Source organism: Sarcophilus harrisii, chromosome 4, assembly GCF_902635505.1.
Source record: "Sarcophilus harrisii chromosome 4, mSarHar1.11, whole genome shotgun sequence".
NCBI classification, from domain to species: Eukaryota; Metazoa; Chordata; class Mammalia; order Dasyuromorphia; family Dasyuridae; genus Sarcophilus; species Sarcophilus harrisii.
In genome coordinates this window covers 252,255,626-252,274,800 of record NC_045429.1, presented here as the reverse complement: position 1 = coordinate 252,274,800, position 19,175 = coordinate 252,255,626, and the positions used below count along the sequence as shown (strand labels likewise).

The window sequence follows — 19,175 nt, the reverse complement described above, 5'->3', positions numbered from 1 at the left end:
GTATGTATGTGTGTGTGTGTGTGTGTGTATATATATATATATATATATATATATATATATATATATATATATATATAAATCTTCCATACATCACACAAAGGATTTGAAGCAATCCCTTAAAGATCAGATTTTCTACTCTCTTCACCCTATCTCCACCAACCATCACCATTTTATTAATGTGTAAGTTGTGGCCTGGAAAAATGCTGTGACATACCTAATACTACACAGATGTTATATAGAAAAATAAGATTCAAACCCAAGTTTGTTAACCCCAAGTTCAAGGTATTTTTCACTATAGCAGTATCTCAATCATACCAAGGTGCAATATGGCTTCTAAATAAAATATTACCAATGAAATGTTACTTACTTTTGGAAAGAGACTGTTTCCAGAAGCCTCTTCTTTTGAATCCAATGGGTGCTCCAAATGATTTGGGGAAATGTTGTGTAATGTCCCAAGAGACTGCTCACTTTGGAAACCTATACTATGGCCCATTGATTCAACTGATGTTGAAGCTATTCTGTCAGTTTCTCGTGTGTTTTCTGAATTAAAAGAGCACTCGCTTTTTTTGATTTCAGGACTTTCATCAGGACCATATATCCTTTCACCTTCAGTCTGAAAACTAGTAGGCAGATTTCTGTTCAAATCAGCAACAAGTTCTAATTTGGGGGAATGTTCATCAGCAAGGAGGATGTGGAAAATATTTTCAAGCTGTAATGGGAGAACTTTTGATGCAATATCATTTCTCTCTGAATCATTCTCATTCAGGGATATTCCCTTCATTTCAAATGCCCCTGAAATCTTTTGGCCACCCTGGCTCTGTTTCAAAATGTCAAGAAGCAGCTCAGGACCTAGATTTGTAGGCCAAAGTGGAGATGAATTATCATGGATCTCTGGTTTTACTTCTAGAGGATCAGTCATCTGTGAAACTGTACTGTAATCACTTGTTTTAGAGTCACTGAACTTATTGGATGATTTTTTTACCAATTGTGTCAGGCTAACCATTTTAAGTAAATTCTGCATTAAAACTTTCCTTTCTGAATAGGAGGAAAATTCACCTTCTTCCCCAAAGAATATACAGCCTTCTTTCAATCTTCTTTTTAAAATATCCTTCAAGTTGTCAACTATCAAATAAGATAATTCAGGAGTTTGGGTTTCTGTTGCATGTGATTCTGGAGACAAAGTCCATTCTTTCAGTGGCTGTTGTCCAGTTGCTTCTTTTTTATTCACTTCCAAGGATGAGATTTCAATACCAGAAATATCGATAGTTTTGTTGTTTATTTCCTTTTTACACAGGGATGTCTCGAGGTCAGTCTGCATATCAGCATTTTTATTTACATAATCTAAGGTTTTAAGAGGCAAATCTGAAAGTGTAAATGTCTCCTCTTCTGAAGTTGTTTGAGTAATCACAGATTCTTTTCCTAAGTCTGGTTGTTTAGTATTAAGATTTAAGGCTGTCTCATTTATACATACATCTTCCTTCTTTTCTCTGGTACCATCAATTCCTGATTGTAACTGTTTATCAGTTAAAAGGTCAGATGTTAAAATAGGGATGTGGCCATCTGAATTTAATTTTGCAGAGGATTCTGTCCTTAAATCATTCTCTATCATTTTATTTTCTCCAGTAGTACAAGATTCATTTTTGTCTGGGTTCAAGTTCTTACTTACTGTTATGTGTTTTGCACATTTTTTCAAGTAAGAGAACAAATCCACTTCTTCCTCAGACTCACTGAGAAACTTGTCAGAAAGGCCTTCAGTTTCTTTGGTTGAACTTCTTCCAGATTTGATATCAATTTCACTGACCATTTTGGAAGCAGATATGTCAAATATTTCTCCAAGATTCTCCAAATGAACAGGATTTTTAACTATTAAGACTTGCAAATCTTTTGATTCCTTTGCAAGATCTGTACTTGCTTCTTTCACTTTCTCTGTCTGACTATATTCTTCACTGCTTGTGATTTTTGGAAATGGGCAATTACTTTCTCTAGGAAAGTGATTCAAATCTTTATCATAGTCTCCTACACTTCTATCAAACAGTTTAATCTCATGGGGAATTGGTATATCTTCTTTTATAAGTATTTTATGCTCATCATATTTCTTTTCAACTTGACCATTTGTTTCTTTTCTTTGATGATCTTGATCAATGGAGTCTGTCATCATCTTTGGATGGCTTACTTGTGAAGATTTTTCTATTATATCAGCATCAGAACATGTGTTTTCAATTGTACATATCAAACTCTCAGTATGATTTCTATCTTTCCCTGCAAAAAGGGAATCCAAACCTGGTTGTGATATCTTAGTCTCTGTGTTCCCTGAATCCCTAGTATCTATTTGGGAAATAGGATTGATATTATTATTACATAAAACACTATCAGTAGCAACCCTTTTTTCTGATTCTTTAACATGAGTAAAGGAGTGTAATGTAAGTTTTTCTTCTGCAAACTCCTCAGGGTTCCTTTCAGTAATATTAAGTTGACTTTCTCTGATTTGATTAACAATCTCAGACATACATTCTGGAAGGGTGACTCCTTTATTAACTAAATTATTTCCACTAGTTGATTCTGGCTGTAGAACATTAACATCTTGGAAAGTTTCTAAATTAAGAAACTTTTGAGTTTCTTTGGTAGATTTTATCTTTGTCATATTAATACCAACAATTTCCTCACTATCTTCTTTCTTTTCATGTGAAGTACCTGATACTTGTATATCCTTGAAATTTCCATCCTTACCCTGAAATGTAAACATGTCAAGCATGCTCTTCCTATCACATTCAATCTGGTTATTAACAGTAGGTAGATATTTCCCATTTCTATAACTGTCCTCATTTTTCATGCATTGAACATTTTGATCAACATCAAATCCAACTTCTTGCCCAAATTCTTGTTCTCTTCTTCCTATCAAATATTCAGTTTCACCTGCTTCTAATGAAACATGAAAGTTCTTTCTTTCTGTATTTTTTGAAGTTATGGTCCCAGGAACATCATCTTCAAAATTACTTGTGCTTTCCTCTTCTGATATAGTGTCCAGTAACCTGTCATTTGTCACTTCTATGTCAACAGAATCTATGTTTAATCTTTCATCAGAATGTAATTCATTCTCTTTGGAGACCTTGAAAAATTCTTGAGGAGACTGTTCTTCCTTTTGCACGTTTATCAGATCTGATCTTTCCCCTTGGGTAACTATGTGGCTTATGTTCCCCATGGAAATGTCTGCACAAACACATCCACGATGAAGGATGCCATCTGCTTCATGTTGCAGCATATCAAAATCCTCAGGTTCCAAACAATCATAATCATCATCTTCAAGAAGCAGAGAGTCATGGTCATCGTCTTCTAACAGTGGAGTACTATAAGAATCATCATCACTCTCTGTATCACTTTCATTATCCTCTAACTGAGAATCTTGAGAATCTTCAACACCATTAGTTTCCTCAAGTTGTTGGAATCCACAAATATCAGATGTATCAGTATTCTCAGTATTATTGCTTAGAACTGAGTTAACTGAATATTCTTCAAGCTTGGAGTCATCCTGATTGATTTTGGATTCTGGGTGAGAAATAACAACTTGCCTTTTGTCATTTTCAGTCTGATTTCCTGAATAGTCTGAACTGTCAAAACTATCTCTCTGACACTGCAGTTGGGGAGCATTAAAATCTACATTTAATGACTTAGATTCAGATGATCTTCTTGGTGAATTAATGCTAATATCTTTACTGTCCAGAAGTCTACCTTGAAATCTTTTTGCTATTTCTGGATCTAGTGATATAGCTTGATCACTGAAAGGCAAAGAAATAAGAGATTTCTGGAAGCAGCTATCTGGGGTGAACATATTATTACTACTTCCCAGATGGACTCCCATTCGATCTGAATGGAATAAGTCAATTTCACTTGAATTTTCAGAGATATTGAAGTCCTCAATCCTGTTATCTTGGTTTTCTGTTTTATTCTGAACACAAAGTTTTCTGGAGGAGACTCCAATAAAATTTTTGTTTGCATCACTTGGGAAATCATTTTGAATATTTTCAGAATAAGTGCATTTATCTACATTGGCACTAATTACTACCTGATTTCCATCTTTGCAACTTTTAAATACATTTTCATAATCACCACTAAGCATTGCACTATTCATCTTTCCAAGTCGCATTAAATCTACCCTATCATTTACAATGTGAACATCAGCCAAGTCCCTAGCCAACATGATTTGAGGCAGGCATTCCAGCTGATCACACTTATTATTGATAAAATGATCTTCCTTTTCATTAAATTCTTCACTGACTGCACTTTCCTTAGTCTGAAGATCTATTGCATTTTCAGGATCTTTGAAACAAGTCCCATCAAAACTACTTAATGAGCATTCATCCTTTTTATTAAATAAAACATCTCCAAATTTTCTTAAATTTGTGCCAATCAATTCTTTTTTTGCTGACATTGCACCAAATGCTGTATTATCATTTTCTAATAATGTACTGATAGCTTCATCCAAGTCTCCATCATACAGCAAAAGTCTTTCCCCTGTGTTTGCATCCATATAGCTATTTATCATCAAATAAGATAAGAATAAATTCTCTGATTGTTCTAAGGTCTGAGGTTCCATACACTCTCCTCCACCTGAAATAACTTCTGGCTGTGTATATTCATGAAATATAGTCGATGGTTGAAATTCACAAGAGGATAACCATCGTCCAGCAGAAGTGTTCAAGTCTCCTGCATCAGGCATTTTATCAGGCAGTATGATATTTTTTAAAATAGATGCTGTATTATGATCTATGACACCTACCTGTGCAGCAGCATCCAAACCAATGACTTGGGAAGTTTCGGGAATATAAATAGCAGCTATTTTTTGCCTACCATTGAGTATTTTGTATGCCAATTCATTTGTAATCAACTTTTGGTGTAATGAAGATGCAGGAAATATTTCACCAGAATGGGGCCAAATGAGTCCAACAAAACCCCTTTGTGCTTCTAGTATCAAAAGTGCACTGCTAGCTGATATTAAATTGCACTGGACTGCTTCATCCACTGTTAAACGTTTGGGGGGATTTGAACTTATGATCCCACCTGTTTGTACCTGATGGGTGAGAATACAGTTAGCTGTACCCAAGTCAATTGCCCCTTCCTGCACAGCTTCTTCAATTGTCATTCTTTGCCCAGAATCAGAATCAATCAGACCTCCTGAAAGAAGCTGTGCTCCTATCAGTCTAAACATAGTTTCACGATCTATGAGACCTTCATGAGCTGCCCTTAAAATACTGATCTTCCTTCCACATTTTAGTGTTATTTTACCTCCTTCTCGTGGCTTTATAGGCAGAAGTCGCATTCCAGTATTTTCATGTAGGATACTTCTTTGAACCATATCTACTAGGGAGACCTTCTCTGAAGTATTTGGATCAATAAGGTCTTTGCACAGATTTTGATTTTCCAAAAGTTTAGAAAACAATGCTGAAGAAATCAAATTTCTTTGAAAAGCTTTCTGTAAGGTCAGGTACTCTCCTGTGGATGGAATGATTAGAAACCCTGTGGAAAGCTGTATCTCAAGAATCCTGATGGCCACAGATTCTGAAATCATACCTTTATCAAAAGCATCTAAAACAGGAATTGTTGTAGATGATGATGATGAAATAATTTCCTTAGCTCTACCTAGTTCCTCAAGTTGAAACAGAATCTGTCCATCAATGAGACCATGATTTTTAGCTTCCTGAAGATCAAAACATTTTTTTAGCTCTGGTGAAATTAGACCAGAGAAAATTAGCTGCATCTCCAGCAACCTGATTCCAGTTTCATAATCAATAAGGCCTTTTAAAATTGAATGGAAGACTGAAAAGACTTCTCCAGTTGTTTGGTCAATGGTACCTGCAATGACTTTATCCAGCTAAAAGGGAAATACAAAATATCTAGTTTCAGTTGATTTCACAGGGAGTCATTTTTATGAAAGTTGATTGTGTTTTTAATAATACATTTTAACATAAAATACTCTACTTACCAAGGCTGTAGCAATGTTGTGAATGTTAGGCAGCTCAAATGCACAAGTGATCTATGTCAGTGATCTATTCAACAGCACAGGATGTGATAAAAGCTTTGAAATCAACATGCATCTGCAAATTGAAAACTTATCTTTGTGTACATAAACAGGGTTAGTGAAGACTCAGTAGAGTAGGTGATGACAGCAAGAAAACAGAACCTATACTTAGAAGGCAAGTCATGCTTTCTACATCTTGGTCAGGTTAGATCATATGGACACAAAAGAGACTGAACACCATGTTATTCATGTTTACAGCATACAACACTTGTATAAAGTCACATGGGACCCCCAAGTTGCAACTGATTTTTGTGGAGACCATCCACAAGATTGAAAATTTTCAATTTGAATGTAATGTTTAGTTGGTTTGGAAATGCCAATATACAACACTAAATTCCAAATACAAATATTTAAGAATTGATTCAAATTTAAATAAGTGAAATTTAAACCTGAGTTTCCATATAAGAAAAGTTAATCCTTATTACAGCATTCAGCCCAAAAATATTCAAGTAATACTTTCATGGAAACTTTGAAAATAAAACAAATCCAAAAAGACACACCTAAGTATTCTTAGAGAATTCCTTAAAAGCAAGAGTTGTAACTCCTTTTGACTTTCTGGTAAAGACTGTGGACCCCTCTCAGAAAATACTTAAATAATTAAAGTAAAATACATAATATTTCAAAAAATATATATTGAATATATTGAAATAAGTTTTTAAAATTTTATCTTTTAAGTTTGCAGACCCCATGGTCATTAATTTCTGCTTTGGAAATTATATATTACATACTACCTTGGGCCATTACACAGTATCATTTTTAAAAAATAATACAGAGCCTTATTTCATATTAAAAAGAATAGCTTTTAAAGACATAGGGTTAGGAAATGAATACTTCTTGTATTTTTCATCATGCAAGACAGAGATTAAGACTTCACAAAAGTTGATGATCAGCATGGGTAAGTTGCATTTGATATATACCACTTTTGAAACCTGCAAGCATTTAATTGTACTTCATCTAAGATTTTTATAATTACAAAATCCAATGGAATTTGACCAAATTAACACCATTTCCACATCCATGCAGTAAAAATAAGGAATCTGAAAAGGTAGTACAAAATAAACTAATGATAATTTTCCTGTAATATTACCTTCTCTTCCACCTTTTCATCTCTTAGAATGTTTGATTCCTGAAGTTGCTTCAGAGAATCACTGAATAAGTTGTAACCTTCTTGAAGAGATTTCACTTGTTTTTCCATTTCATTTCTTTCTTCATCAGTCAACCTAAAATAAAAGTGGGGGGGTTGATAAATAAGAAATGTTTAAAATCATTCATAATTTAAATAATTTTTAAAAATAAGAGTAATTTTAAAAAATTAAAACAGAATAAAGGCCAATTGTTTAAAAGTGAAGAGAGAAATTTTGGTGATTCTGTGAAGATTTTAAGGACCTGTGATTTCACTGTTATAGGTAATTCTCAGGTGACTCAGTTAGCATATCTAAAATTTAATATTCATAGATAGTTGTCAAAGGCACTAGAAGGTTAAGTAACTTGTCCAAGATTATACAGTCAGTATAAGTCAATGAGTCAAAATCTAGGTTTTCATAGCACCAGCTTGATTTCTGTGCTGGAGATATTTATAGCATGGTGAAATACAGGGTTTCTGCTCCTGCTGATTGGGAACTAACCCTCATAAAATTATTTTTGCATAGTCCTATAATGATATGGGAGGAAAGGAGACATATAGTATATGGAAAAGTAAAAGACAAGCCATTAAAAAAAATTTTAAGCATCAGTCCCAGTTTAGCATCACAACATATAAACTTACACACACTGGGACTTCATCAGCATATATACAATGTTTTTAAATGTACTCTGACTTGTTAGAAGGTATGGAGAAATATCATTTGTTAATCTCCTTCTCAAAATATAGAACCAGAGAGAACATGAAAACTAAAATATGCAAGAAGAGGATAGTAAATGTCAGTTTAGAATATTTACTGGCTAAATCACCCTAATCAAGTCACATAACTTCTTTGTGCCTCTGTTCAATAATAATAAGATAGTTTTCCATATGATCCTTAAGAATCAATCTAATTCTCATTGGATACCAACAGGTACTAGACCAAGCCCAATTTGATTATTGTTTGGGTCCTGATTGACACAGAGTGAATGTAAATAGCAATCCTTTATGTTTTAGTCAGAAACGCTAAAGTTCTTTCCCTCCCAGATCAATTAATTAATTAATGAATTAAGTGGGTTTTTGGACTAGGTGAAAGAGGATATTCTTTATCTCAAGCACTATGTAGCCTTAATCATTAAATGGGTACAGCCTGAATTAAAAATATGAAGATATTTATTATATCACATGCCCATGAAGTCTTTATTTTCTAGGCCATACATAGGCAAGCTATGATTAAGTGGAGCTTGGCCTGGGACCTGTTAATGGACAATCAAAGACAGCCAGAATTATTTGGGATATAACTATAGGAGCACAATTAAATCTTATTAATAATGTTGAAGAACTGTATAATTTTTTTCTTCACAGGGTCCTGTATTCCTAGAGTTGAAACAAAACTCAGAAGTTAAAACTTTCTTTAAATAATAAATGTTTCCTACAACATATCTATAAGTTATCAACTCCTTTTTAGCAATTGTTTCTTTTTTGGTCAGAAATCCTCGGGGTCTTCCACAGATAGATGTATATGTATGCATATGTATTTGACTAAATAAAAAAGATTGTTTTCCTACTTCATTTCTTACCTAACCTTATCACTGATTGAGCCTTGCCTCATTCAAAATGTGTGACCTATTGCAAAAATTTTTTTTAGTTTAAAAAGGCCAAGATCTCTCATTGCATCCAAGGCCATCTCCAGTCATCTTGATCTATATCCTACCACTGGACCCAGATGACTCTGGAGGGGGAAATGAGCTAGGTGCCCTTGCATAGCCCTCCCTCACTGAAAACTAATTCACTTGCATGTCATAGCATGTTATGGTATTTTTCAAGAATGAAGGACAAACAGCAACAACAAGTTTTCCACAACCGCAATAAAATTGAAGACTTTGAAAAGATAGTACAAAGTAAACCATTAAGAAATTTTCTTTTTCACCTTTTCATTTCTTAGAATGTATGATTAACCATATGATAAAAAATGCATAAGGAGAGAGAATGTTACCCAGAAATACTTGATCACCTGTAACTGTTCTGTATCACTCAAAATTCCCACCTATGTTCCTTCCCTTTATATCATTATAGTTTTATAAGGGTTAGTTCCCAGTCAGCAGGAGCAGAAACTCTGTTTTGTCACCTTGCTACAAAGAGCTCCAGCACAGAAGTAAAGCTGGCATCCTTATCACAGCAGCAGCTATCTACTGACTTTTAGTTGCCCTTTCCTCTTTGCTTTGCTAATCCTATTTTTCTTTACCTTAAATAATTATAAAGCAACTAATAAAACCCAACATACTTATCACCATGTTTAGCAAGAAACAACTGTATGGTTTGAAGGGTTTCAGATAACTGTTCTTTCCTCATGGCAATTTCTTCACTGGAAATCTGAAAGGGAAGAAAATACAGTTAAATCTCCTGTCAGTAACAACCAATACTACATTTCTTTATTGCCTTACAAGTAGAAAGAGGCTTATTTTCAATTAGACCCAAGATATTTACTTTAGTAGTCAGTGAGGAGGCAACTTTTTTCCTAAATTCAATTTTTCAGGAGCAGTCCTTACCTACCAAAATCTGCTACATTGAACAGAATCTCAAAGGCTGTCTACTAATCCAACTCTTTCATTTTGCAGATGGAAGTAAGATCAAAAGAGGTTAAATATTTACACAAGGTCACACTGATAGATCTGGTGACCTTAATGCCTTAAGATGGAGGTAGAGGTGGAATTTGAACCCAAAGCCCTCTGAAACCATAGTAAAAAATTTTCCCCAGTACAAAGAATTTTCTCTGAGAGCTCCCTGTACTGATGAAAGCATAGAATTAGATCCTACTCCCTTCTCCATCCCTGCTCCCCCCAATCAGCTAGCCAAGAAATAATAAAATTACTCTATTATTAAAAGACCAAGATTTTGCCATATCCTTTCATACTTTCTCACCAAATTACTTCTTAATGAACTTGTTTCTAACATCAACTTTTCACTGAGCCAATCGATCTATCAACAAGTATTATTAAGTGTTTACTATTTGCAGGTGTAACCTTTCATCAACAAAAATAGTGGAAATGTCATGATGTTGAACCAATTAAATAAAATGTTTCACTATTGTGAGATCATGAAATCTTTCACTTGAGGTTATAAGGGGAAAAAACAGATTCAAACATGATGTCATGGCAATTTTAGAAGTATACAAAAGTCTACTGAACAGCTTTAAATTTGCTGTAAGGCAAAGATATTGGGCATTGTTACATGTATGTGACTCAAGTCACATTCTGCATAGTATTAATCAAAATGTACCTCAAAGTTTTGTTCAGTTTTCATCTATTTACTCTTTGAACAATTTCAACTCTTAAGTGACTAAGGATAGATCAATTCACAGATATAAATTCTTATGTCTCACAAGACACAAAACTAGCAAAGTTAATAGCATCTTAGAGACCACAATCATATCCCCTAATTTTACAGATGATGAAACTGAACCCCAGACTGGATAAGCCCAAAGTCACACAGCTAATGAGCAGCAAAGCCAGCATTCACTTCCTAAGCTTTTGAATCCAAGACCAATTTTTATTCCCTCATACCATACTACTGTCTCAGAATTTAACCTAGTCTCTGCTTAATTTCAGATGTGATCCCTTAATATTTCAATCAGAAACACACCAAACTCCAGCTGCCCTACTTTTACAGGCAGCTATGTGGTATAATAGATTAGAACATTGGAACTGGAATCAAGAAAACCTGAGTACAAATCCAACCTCAGACACTTAGATATATTAATGTGTGACCCTGGCAAGCCATTCAGCCTCTGCCTATCACGGTTTTTTCATCTGTAAAATGGGAAAAACAACAGAACCCCCCTATATTAATATTACTACTACCAGGAACGTTGAGAGGATAAAATGTGAGAATATCTGTGATGTGCTTTGTAAACCTTAAAGTATTACATAAATGCCAGTCATTATTGTTATTATTAACCATAATCATCACAACTAGCATACCACTATTTTGTGGCTCACTTTTTAGTGAAATAGCCTCCCAGATCATTATGAAATAGGAAAAGGTTTACACCCTACATACAAAAGTGGTGCTTTTCTGAAGAGTATTAAGTAAACTATTCTAAAAGGCAACAGGAAGGAGAAAGTGTGATTATAACTTTAATTTTTAAGAATTCTTTATAAAGTGAGAGGAAAGAAAAACTTGCAATTTTATAACAAAGATGATCTAGGAAAAAGAGCCTATACTATTGTATACTTTTAATTTTATTAAAATAACAATATAAAGAATTGCAAAAGTATAATATAGATAATAGCAGACTAGCCTTGGTGTTAGGAAAACTCTACATACAGAAATAATTTACTGCACGTCATAGCATTTCTCTAAATTTGTCTCCTTATCTGTAAAATGGATATAATAATTCCTTAGCAATGACTATAAGATTCAAGTAAGATAATATATGTAGCATGATTTGAAAACCTCATGTCTCAATTATTACTATACTATAAGAAACAACATGGTAGAGTAGATAGAGAATCACTTTGGAATAAAGATCTGGGTTCATGTCCTACTATATCTAACACAACAACTATGTCATCAAAGCCATCTCTTAATGCTCCCAGATAGCTCCCTAAAATTATGAATTACAAAAGAATTGTCTATTTCTGTTCTGGGAAGTATGGTACACTGAAATGAGGAGTGTTTTATCATTATAAGTCTGGATTCAAATCCTACCTCTGATTCTTTCTGCTTGTGTAATTTTGGGCAAGACATTTAACTTCCCTAAGCTTCAGCATACTATCTGTAAAATAGGTGGTTTGGACTAGATAGGCTCTAAGGTCCCTTTCCACTATAATGCCATAAGGCAGTTTTGCTACCATATTTAAATAATGTGGAAGAAAAGTTAAAGAGGTCATTTGATGGTATGTGTTTAGTACTGTCAAGCTGGGAGGAAGATTTGTACAGGAATTGGACTCCCACAATTGTTTCCCTGATAGAAGTTCTCTAATGGCAAAAGAGGCACTTTAAAGTTTACAAAGTTTACATTTTCTTTATTTGTAAATTGTCTATGTATTAACTTAGGTACATCTGTTGTGCTTCTGTAAACTACAAAGAACCATATGAATGTGAGCTATGTTGTTCTTCCATCTCTACTTTCTATACTTTTATACTAGCTATCTCTCATGCCTGAAATCTTAACCCTCCTTCCATCTATCTCCTAATATCCCCAGCTTCTTTAAAGATTCAGTTCAAAAACCATCTTCTGCACATGGTCTTTCTTGATCCCCTACACCTACTCCCAGTCAGCTGATTCTCAGTGTTTGTCTCCGCTCTGTCTCTCTATCTTTCTTCTCTTCCAAGAGGTGTTAGCCATTTTTGTGTCATGGACCCTTTTGGCAGTCTGGTAAAACTCACAGACCCTTTCTCAAAATAATTTTTTATAAATAATTGAAGGAAATGTCATTTCAGTTAGAAATTAGTGAAAATAAAAATGTAACTTTTTTTCAAGTTCAGAAGTTCCCTAAAGATGTCCAAGGTATAACTAATACAGAAATATTTTACATGATCACATATGTATAACCTATATGTGATTGCTTACCATCTCAGGGAGAAGGGAAAGGAGGAGAGAAAGGGATAAAATTTGGAACTCAAAACTCAAAAAAAAAGGTTAAAATTGTTTTGACATGTTAAGTGGGGGGAAAATAAAATATATATTAAAGAAAAAGAAGCTCCAAAATATCTGTGGACTTCAGGTTAAGCATCCCTTTTCTACCATATATCACATATATCTTTTTGTTTACATGTGGTATCACCCATTAAAATGTAAGCTCTTTGAAAACAAGGCTTGTTATATTTACTCATTTTCTTTCTATTCCTAGTACTTAGCATATCAGATTAATGAATCTCTGAAGACAGCTTTACTAATTAAATGATTGCTAAGAAAACAATCCTCAGAAAAAAATAACTTTGGAAGACTAATTCTACAATGAAGATTATTCTCACTAAAGCTCCAAGACTTGAAGTCTTTGTGTAAGTGACAGAGCCAGAAAATGCTACTTACTCAGCAAGGGAAAAAAATTGCAGTATGAGCAATAGCAATGATGCCCACAGACTGATGAACGATGAACAGTAGGAAGAAAAGACAGCCCCACAACTCCACTAGGATATAAGTAGCAAATTACAATAGGTTCTAATGGAAGACAAAGACCTCACAATATGACGATTCCAAGTGGGACTAGAATAAACAACTTTTTTGTTAAGAGTTTAATTTAATTTAAAAGATTCCACCTACAATAAGAAGTGATTATTTGGGCAGTAATGGCTATTTATATTATGCTTGAAGGTTTTCAAAATGCTTTATAGGAATTGTCTCATTAGATCTTCACAATAATCCTTCAAAATATATATATCCCTGTGCTTATTATCTCCATTTTAATAGATGAAAACATGAAAGTCATAAAAATTCGCTGGAAAGAGCAAGAGATATAGAGTTCAAATTCTACCTCTGGAGGTTACTACTTATATGATCTTGGTCTCAGTCTCCTAATCTATAAAATAAAGCAGTAGGACTGGATGACTTCTAAAGACCTTCCCAGCTCTAAATATATGATCCTATTATTCAGTCAGAATATCAGAGGCAGAATTTGAATTCAACAGTCCTACTTCTCAATTCAGTGTTTTTCCAACTTCATGTTGTATCTTATAGGACAGTAGGAAATCTAGCATTTAGGGAGTAACTTCTCTCATCTGGGTCTTTATAACTGACTCTGCATGTCTAGTGTCCTTTGATTCTTTATATCTGCCTCATGGAAAATTTGGCTTCCTTCAAGACTTATATTAAGTATCATCTCCTTCAGGATGTCTTCATTCCTCAAGGCTTCTAAAACCTTCTACTCTATATGTACTGTACATGCAACTGTTTATTTATATATTGTCTCCCCAATTAGAATGTAAGCTCCTTCAGGACAGTGACCTTTTTTTGCTTTCTTTTGTATTTCTACTGCTTAGCACAGTATTTGATACATAATGTATATTTAGAATTGTTCCTTACTTTTGCTTTTAAATTTTTTTAATCTTTTTATGTTTAGAACTTTCTAAGAACAAGAATTCATATCCCAAATACAGTATCTTAATAACTCCATTTTTTTTAATTTTGGGAAGGAAATAAAGTGATTGGTATAATATCCAGGAAGCAGGTATAACCCAAGACAGACACCATGAGTGAGTACCTGCTGCTTTGAGAAGGATGATTTGCCAGCCTTCTCTCCTTCTTTCAATGTCTTGCTAATATTTGACACCCATTTCTGTAGCTCTTTGGCTTTTTCAACATGTTCTTTCTTTTCTTCCTCCAGTGACTTCTGGTAAGCATGAGTTGTGAAAAAATATATTAAAATTATTGAGGTATTAGTTTCTGCTTAGCAAACAAACATGTGAAAATATCATTATTGATACCAGGGCTAGTAAAATGTTTTATTCAATGATATAACCATACATACCATATATTATTTCACTGTATTAAAAGATTCAAGCTTTCTCTGGAAAGAAGGTACCAAATGTTTTTGATGGAAACAAAAACTGTAGGTCAATGCTTCAAATCATACCAAAACCTTGCTGAAAGATCAATCTAACTTTCTAATGGTTGTTCAATATGACAAACTATAAATTATGATTTTATTCAAAATCTAAAATCTTTGAATTGCTGCCTTTGCATTAGCATTACATATCAAGTCATTGTTACAGAAGAATCTTGAATAGATTGTCATGTTAGAGGAATACAGAGTATGTTTACACAAGAAAAATATGAAGATTTCCAGCAATATCTATCAAATAATATTGAGCCACCACTTTCACCCTCCCCCTTATCAAAATAAATAATTTTAAATTTCTTTTAAGATCTTGAACATAATTGCAATTTTATTAGCTACTTTAAAATGTAATAGAGCTGTAATATATTATATAAGAAAACTCAAAATTATTTTATTTTTCAGTACAGTCTAAATCTCAGAAGGATTTAAGTATACAAGGCCAGTAGAAGATCTTTCTCTATTTTGTTCCTGGTGCTGTTTCATATGGTTGATCTGAAAATACTGCATCATTCAGGAAATGAAGCTCCTAGTATGAGGTCAAGGCTGATAAAGATTAGAATAACTGAAAGAATGAGAGGATTTCATGAACTTGGATAAAATTCATCCTGTTCACATTTGGATGTAGACTTGATTTATCCTAGTTAGGTGTACAGAACTAATCTCAAAACTAAATGAAACCATTTCAGGGCTGGTAAAGAATAGAGTAACTCTGAAGGAGTGATAGGATTACATGAACTTGGTTGAAACTCATCCTGTCTACATTTGGATGTAGAAGACTTCATTTATCCTAGTCAGGTGTACAGAACTAATCTCAAACTAAATAAAGCCATTTTAATCCTCCTTCAGTCATGGTTATATTGTTCTAAATGTAACAAACCCTTTTAGACAAAGTTTCCAACTTGACAAGAAAACAGTAGTGAACTGAATGATTTAAAGGAGAAAAGATCTTAAGCACTACCATAATGTCACTGAATTTTAGGAAGAATAGTAGAGACTGGAAATCCCAGACATGAGGGGCTCCGATGCTTCTAGGAGTCTTAGTCCTGTGTGAAAATCAAAATCTGCTTTCTCTAAGGCTTCTTTATAAGTCAATTTCCTTTTAGTTTTGGAACATATTATATCCCTGACATGGGGCTTCTGATCTTTAAGCTTTGAAGCAGTAAGGACATCAAGGATCCCCTCCTTTAGAGCTTCTTCTATTGACAATCTTGTGTGAGACTGTGGATGGATTAACCCACCTGTCAGGTACTGGAACTCCAAACATCGGATCCCAAGTTCTATGTTCTGAATACTTGTGCTCATAGCTTCAACCATGGACATAGGCTGGTTAGTGACTGGATGAGTAATTCCTCTGAACACCACCTCACACTGCCGTAGTTGTTGGGCAAATGACTCATCGATTAACCCTCTATGTAAAGCTTCAGTCACCCTGAACTTTTTGCCTGTAAGTGGATCAATGATACCACCTGTACTGACTTGAGCTTCAAGACATCTAAGGGCAGTAATCCGATCAATTAAATTTCTACGTGAAGCTTTGAGAACTGAGATCCTTTCACCAGAATCAGATAGCCAGTACCCTGCAACTGGGCTATTTAAATCCTTCTTTGGAACTAATTTGCTCAGCAAAGTATCAGCAAGCTCAGTGGTTGTGATGACACCTTCCTGACATTTCTTGACCAGAGCTCTGTCAATTACTCCCTGTTCTACTGCCTCACTGATACTAAAGTGCAATCCTGTTTTAACATCAGTCAGCATATGAGAAGTCTTTCCACAGGAATCAAAGAATGTGGCTTCCTTCCACTGGTACTGCTGTCTTGAAAGCTCAAGGTAGGTGTTTTTCTCAATAAGATTTCTTTGAAAAGCTTCAAATGCAGTCAGTTCCGCTCCTGTCTTTATGTCTACTACAGAAACTTTCTGAGCTTTTTCTACAGAAAGATTGGAAATTTTCCTTTCTCCATATGGAAGTAAGAAGCATTTACTGTCCGTGTCAAAGACACACATTCTCAATAGTTCTGAGTAATAGAGAGCTTGTTTATTATTAGGGTTAGGGAAAGCCCTGGTGTTGCTTGATGGCTCATGTAAAAATTGTAAAATGGCATTATTCAGCAATCCCAGCTGCACAGCTATTTCTGGAGGCACTCGAATACTTCTCACAGGATCAATGACTCCCCCACAGGCAACTTGGGCCTCCAGAATATGCTTTCCTTTTTTTCTTTCAAGCAGCCTGCTCTCAATAGCTTGAAACACTGACAACTTCTTTGAACAATGTAGATATCCTAAGACTGCCTTTTCAGCTTCAAGAAGCTGATTTTTGAATTCATTATCAACAATCCCCTTCATAAATGCATTCTCTACAGAATATTTCTGCCCTGAAATGGGATCAATAATAAAGCCTGTTGCTGCTTGAGCTTCCAGAAATGCTAAAGCCAAGGCTTTATCTATGATTATTTTCTTTGCTGCTAAGGTAAATGTCATTCTTTCTTTGGTAGACTCCAAATAGAGCCCTGCAATTGCAGTGGATTTAGTCAAAAACTTGCTTAGACTTTTCTGAATGTCTTCCACAGACTTGAGACCAAGGCGCAGCTGCTCAAGTGTACCCAAGTCAAGAAGCTTCACCTCAACCAACTGCCTAGCAGTTACCATGTGTTGGAGACCCTGAAATTTAAATTCATCATCTTTGTCAGAGCATTCATAATTTCTGTTAACATTGTAGAAATTCTCTTGTTCTAAATTAGTAGAATTCAACTTAGGCAATTCTCTCTTGAATCCATCTGAGGTTCTTATTATTTCAAGTATTCGCTCTTCATGATCTGGAACTAGGTCTTTTTCTTGCTTTAATGTTGTGACTTCAACATGCATATCATACTGCTTGTTCTTAGCTATCTGTAAATAGGAATTTATAAAACAGTAAGGAATTGATCTGATAAGAATTGTATTCACCCATAATCCAAAAACCTTCCCTCAAAGAACAGCAAGCAAAATAAAAATTGTAGAAATTGTAAAGATAGGTTATGATTAAGATTACAGATCTAGATTTGGAAGTATTCTTAAAAGCCTTCTAATCTAATACCCTAACACATGCAGATAAGGAAACTGGGGTTAATAAGTGACACGTCACACACACAGTAAATATAAAGGAAACATTTAATTCCAGAGCCCATGAGCTTTTCACTGTATCATATTTCCCTTATAGAAAAGGCTTACTAGAAATAAAAAAATCTGAAATTTTCTCATAATCCCAATTTTTGAGATTAAATGACTAAAATGAAATCTATTTTCACTGCAAATTAGCAATTATTTTGGTTACTTCTTAGTTTTTCCTTGCTTCTACATTTTACAAAATATCGATTCTTAAAGCCCTAGGGAAGTTCATTATATATCTTGCATATGTTTAATCTCAATGCTTTTAAAGATACATCTAAAATGCAAACAAATATACCACATATTGGGAAAGTGTAGCAGCCTTTTTTTTTTTTCCCTAACTAGAACTACAAAGCAGTAACTAGATGATGATTAAATGCTGGCTGAATGAATATTTTTGAAAAACCAATAGAGTACTAAAGAAAACAAGGAAGAAAGAGGAAAGTGACTTATAAATACTTAATAGTTGACAGAAAGTAGAATATACCTCCAAGGGCTTCATGAGTTTCACCAGTTCCATCTCAGAGGTGTCATCTTGATATTTAACAGGTGATATGGAATTGTATAGAGCTTTGTCTCTTAACTTTTCTATTTCTGATAATCTTGTAATTGGGTTTGTTTCATCAAAAGTTATCTGCAACTCAGTACTTGTCTGAGAAAAATACTCAGAAAAGCATTGTTGGCTTTTTTCTTCCTCTAGTGTAGTTCTTGGTAGCCGGAACTGCACTTCTTTGGCTATCTGTTGAGCACCTTTATGGAGCCTTTTATCATCCAGCTGTTCACCTGGAAAACCTTTTGATTCCCAACTCAACAAAGAAGATTGTGCCTTTTGTTGAAGTTGTTCAATTCCCCTAGAGGACAGATCACCATAGTATTTATATTCATTTACTTTCCTTTCAAAATCTGGTTTGAAGCTACAATCTTTAGTCAAATTTTTTTTCTGGATCTCACTCTGAAGCAAAACTAACTGATGTTCATGTTCCTTTATCTGCTGGTCCATTTTTTGCTTCAAGTTTGCAACCTCATGTTTCTGTGCCATCAGCTCCTCCTCAAGTTTACGACATTTTTGATAATGATGTGCTTCCATGTTCTTTCCTTGCTGCATTTGTTCTCGATATTGTTGAAGTCTTCCTTCTAATTCTTTAATATCTGTTTCATATAGCTTAGCATTCTCCTGAGCTATACAGTTTTTTCTCTGAAGAGATACAAAATCAAGTTTTATACCTGAAAGATCATTTTCAGTAATAACTTTTGAGTCCATTAATTTTTCTACTTTCTT

General features: G+C 34.3%; 2 protein-coding genes across 2 annotated transcripts in view; both read right to left on the bottom strand.

Moving 5' to 3' along the window:
* Nucleotides 1-19,175, bottom strand: part of DST (dystonin) — a 575,913-nt gene that overhangs the window by 157,302 nt on the left and 399,436 nt on the right. The window contains 4 exon segments of the mRNA XM_031964703.1: nt 368-5,866; nt 7,161-7,293; nt 9,478-9,566; nt 14,399-14,527. Coding sequence (XP_031820563.1) covers nt 368-5,866; nt 7,161-7,293; nt 9,478-9,566; nt 14,399-14,527 — 5,850 coding nt within the window.
* Nucleotides 14,626-18,242, bottom strand: LOC116423182 (plectin-like). The gene has a single exon (XM_031964702.1). It carries the CDS (start codon nt 17,612-17,614, stop codon nt 15,731-15,733), a length of 1,884 nt encoding a protein of 627 aa, XP_031820562.1. The 5' UTR covers nt 17,615-18,242; the 3' UTR covers nt 14,626-15,730.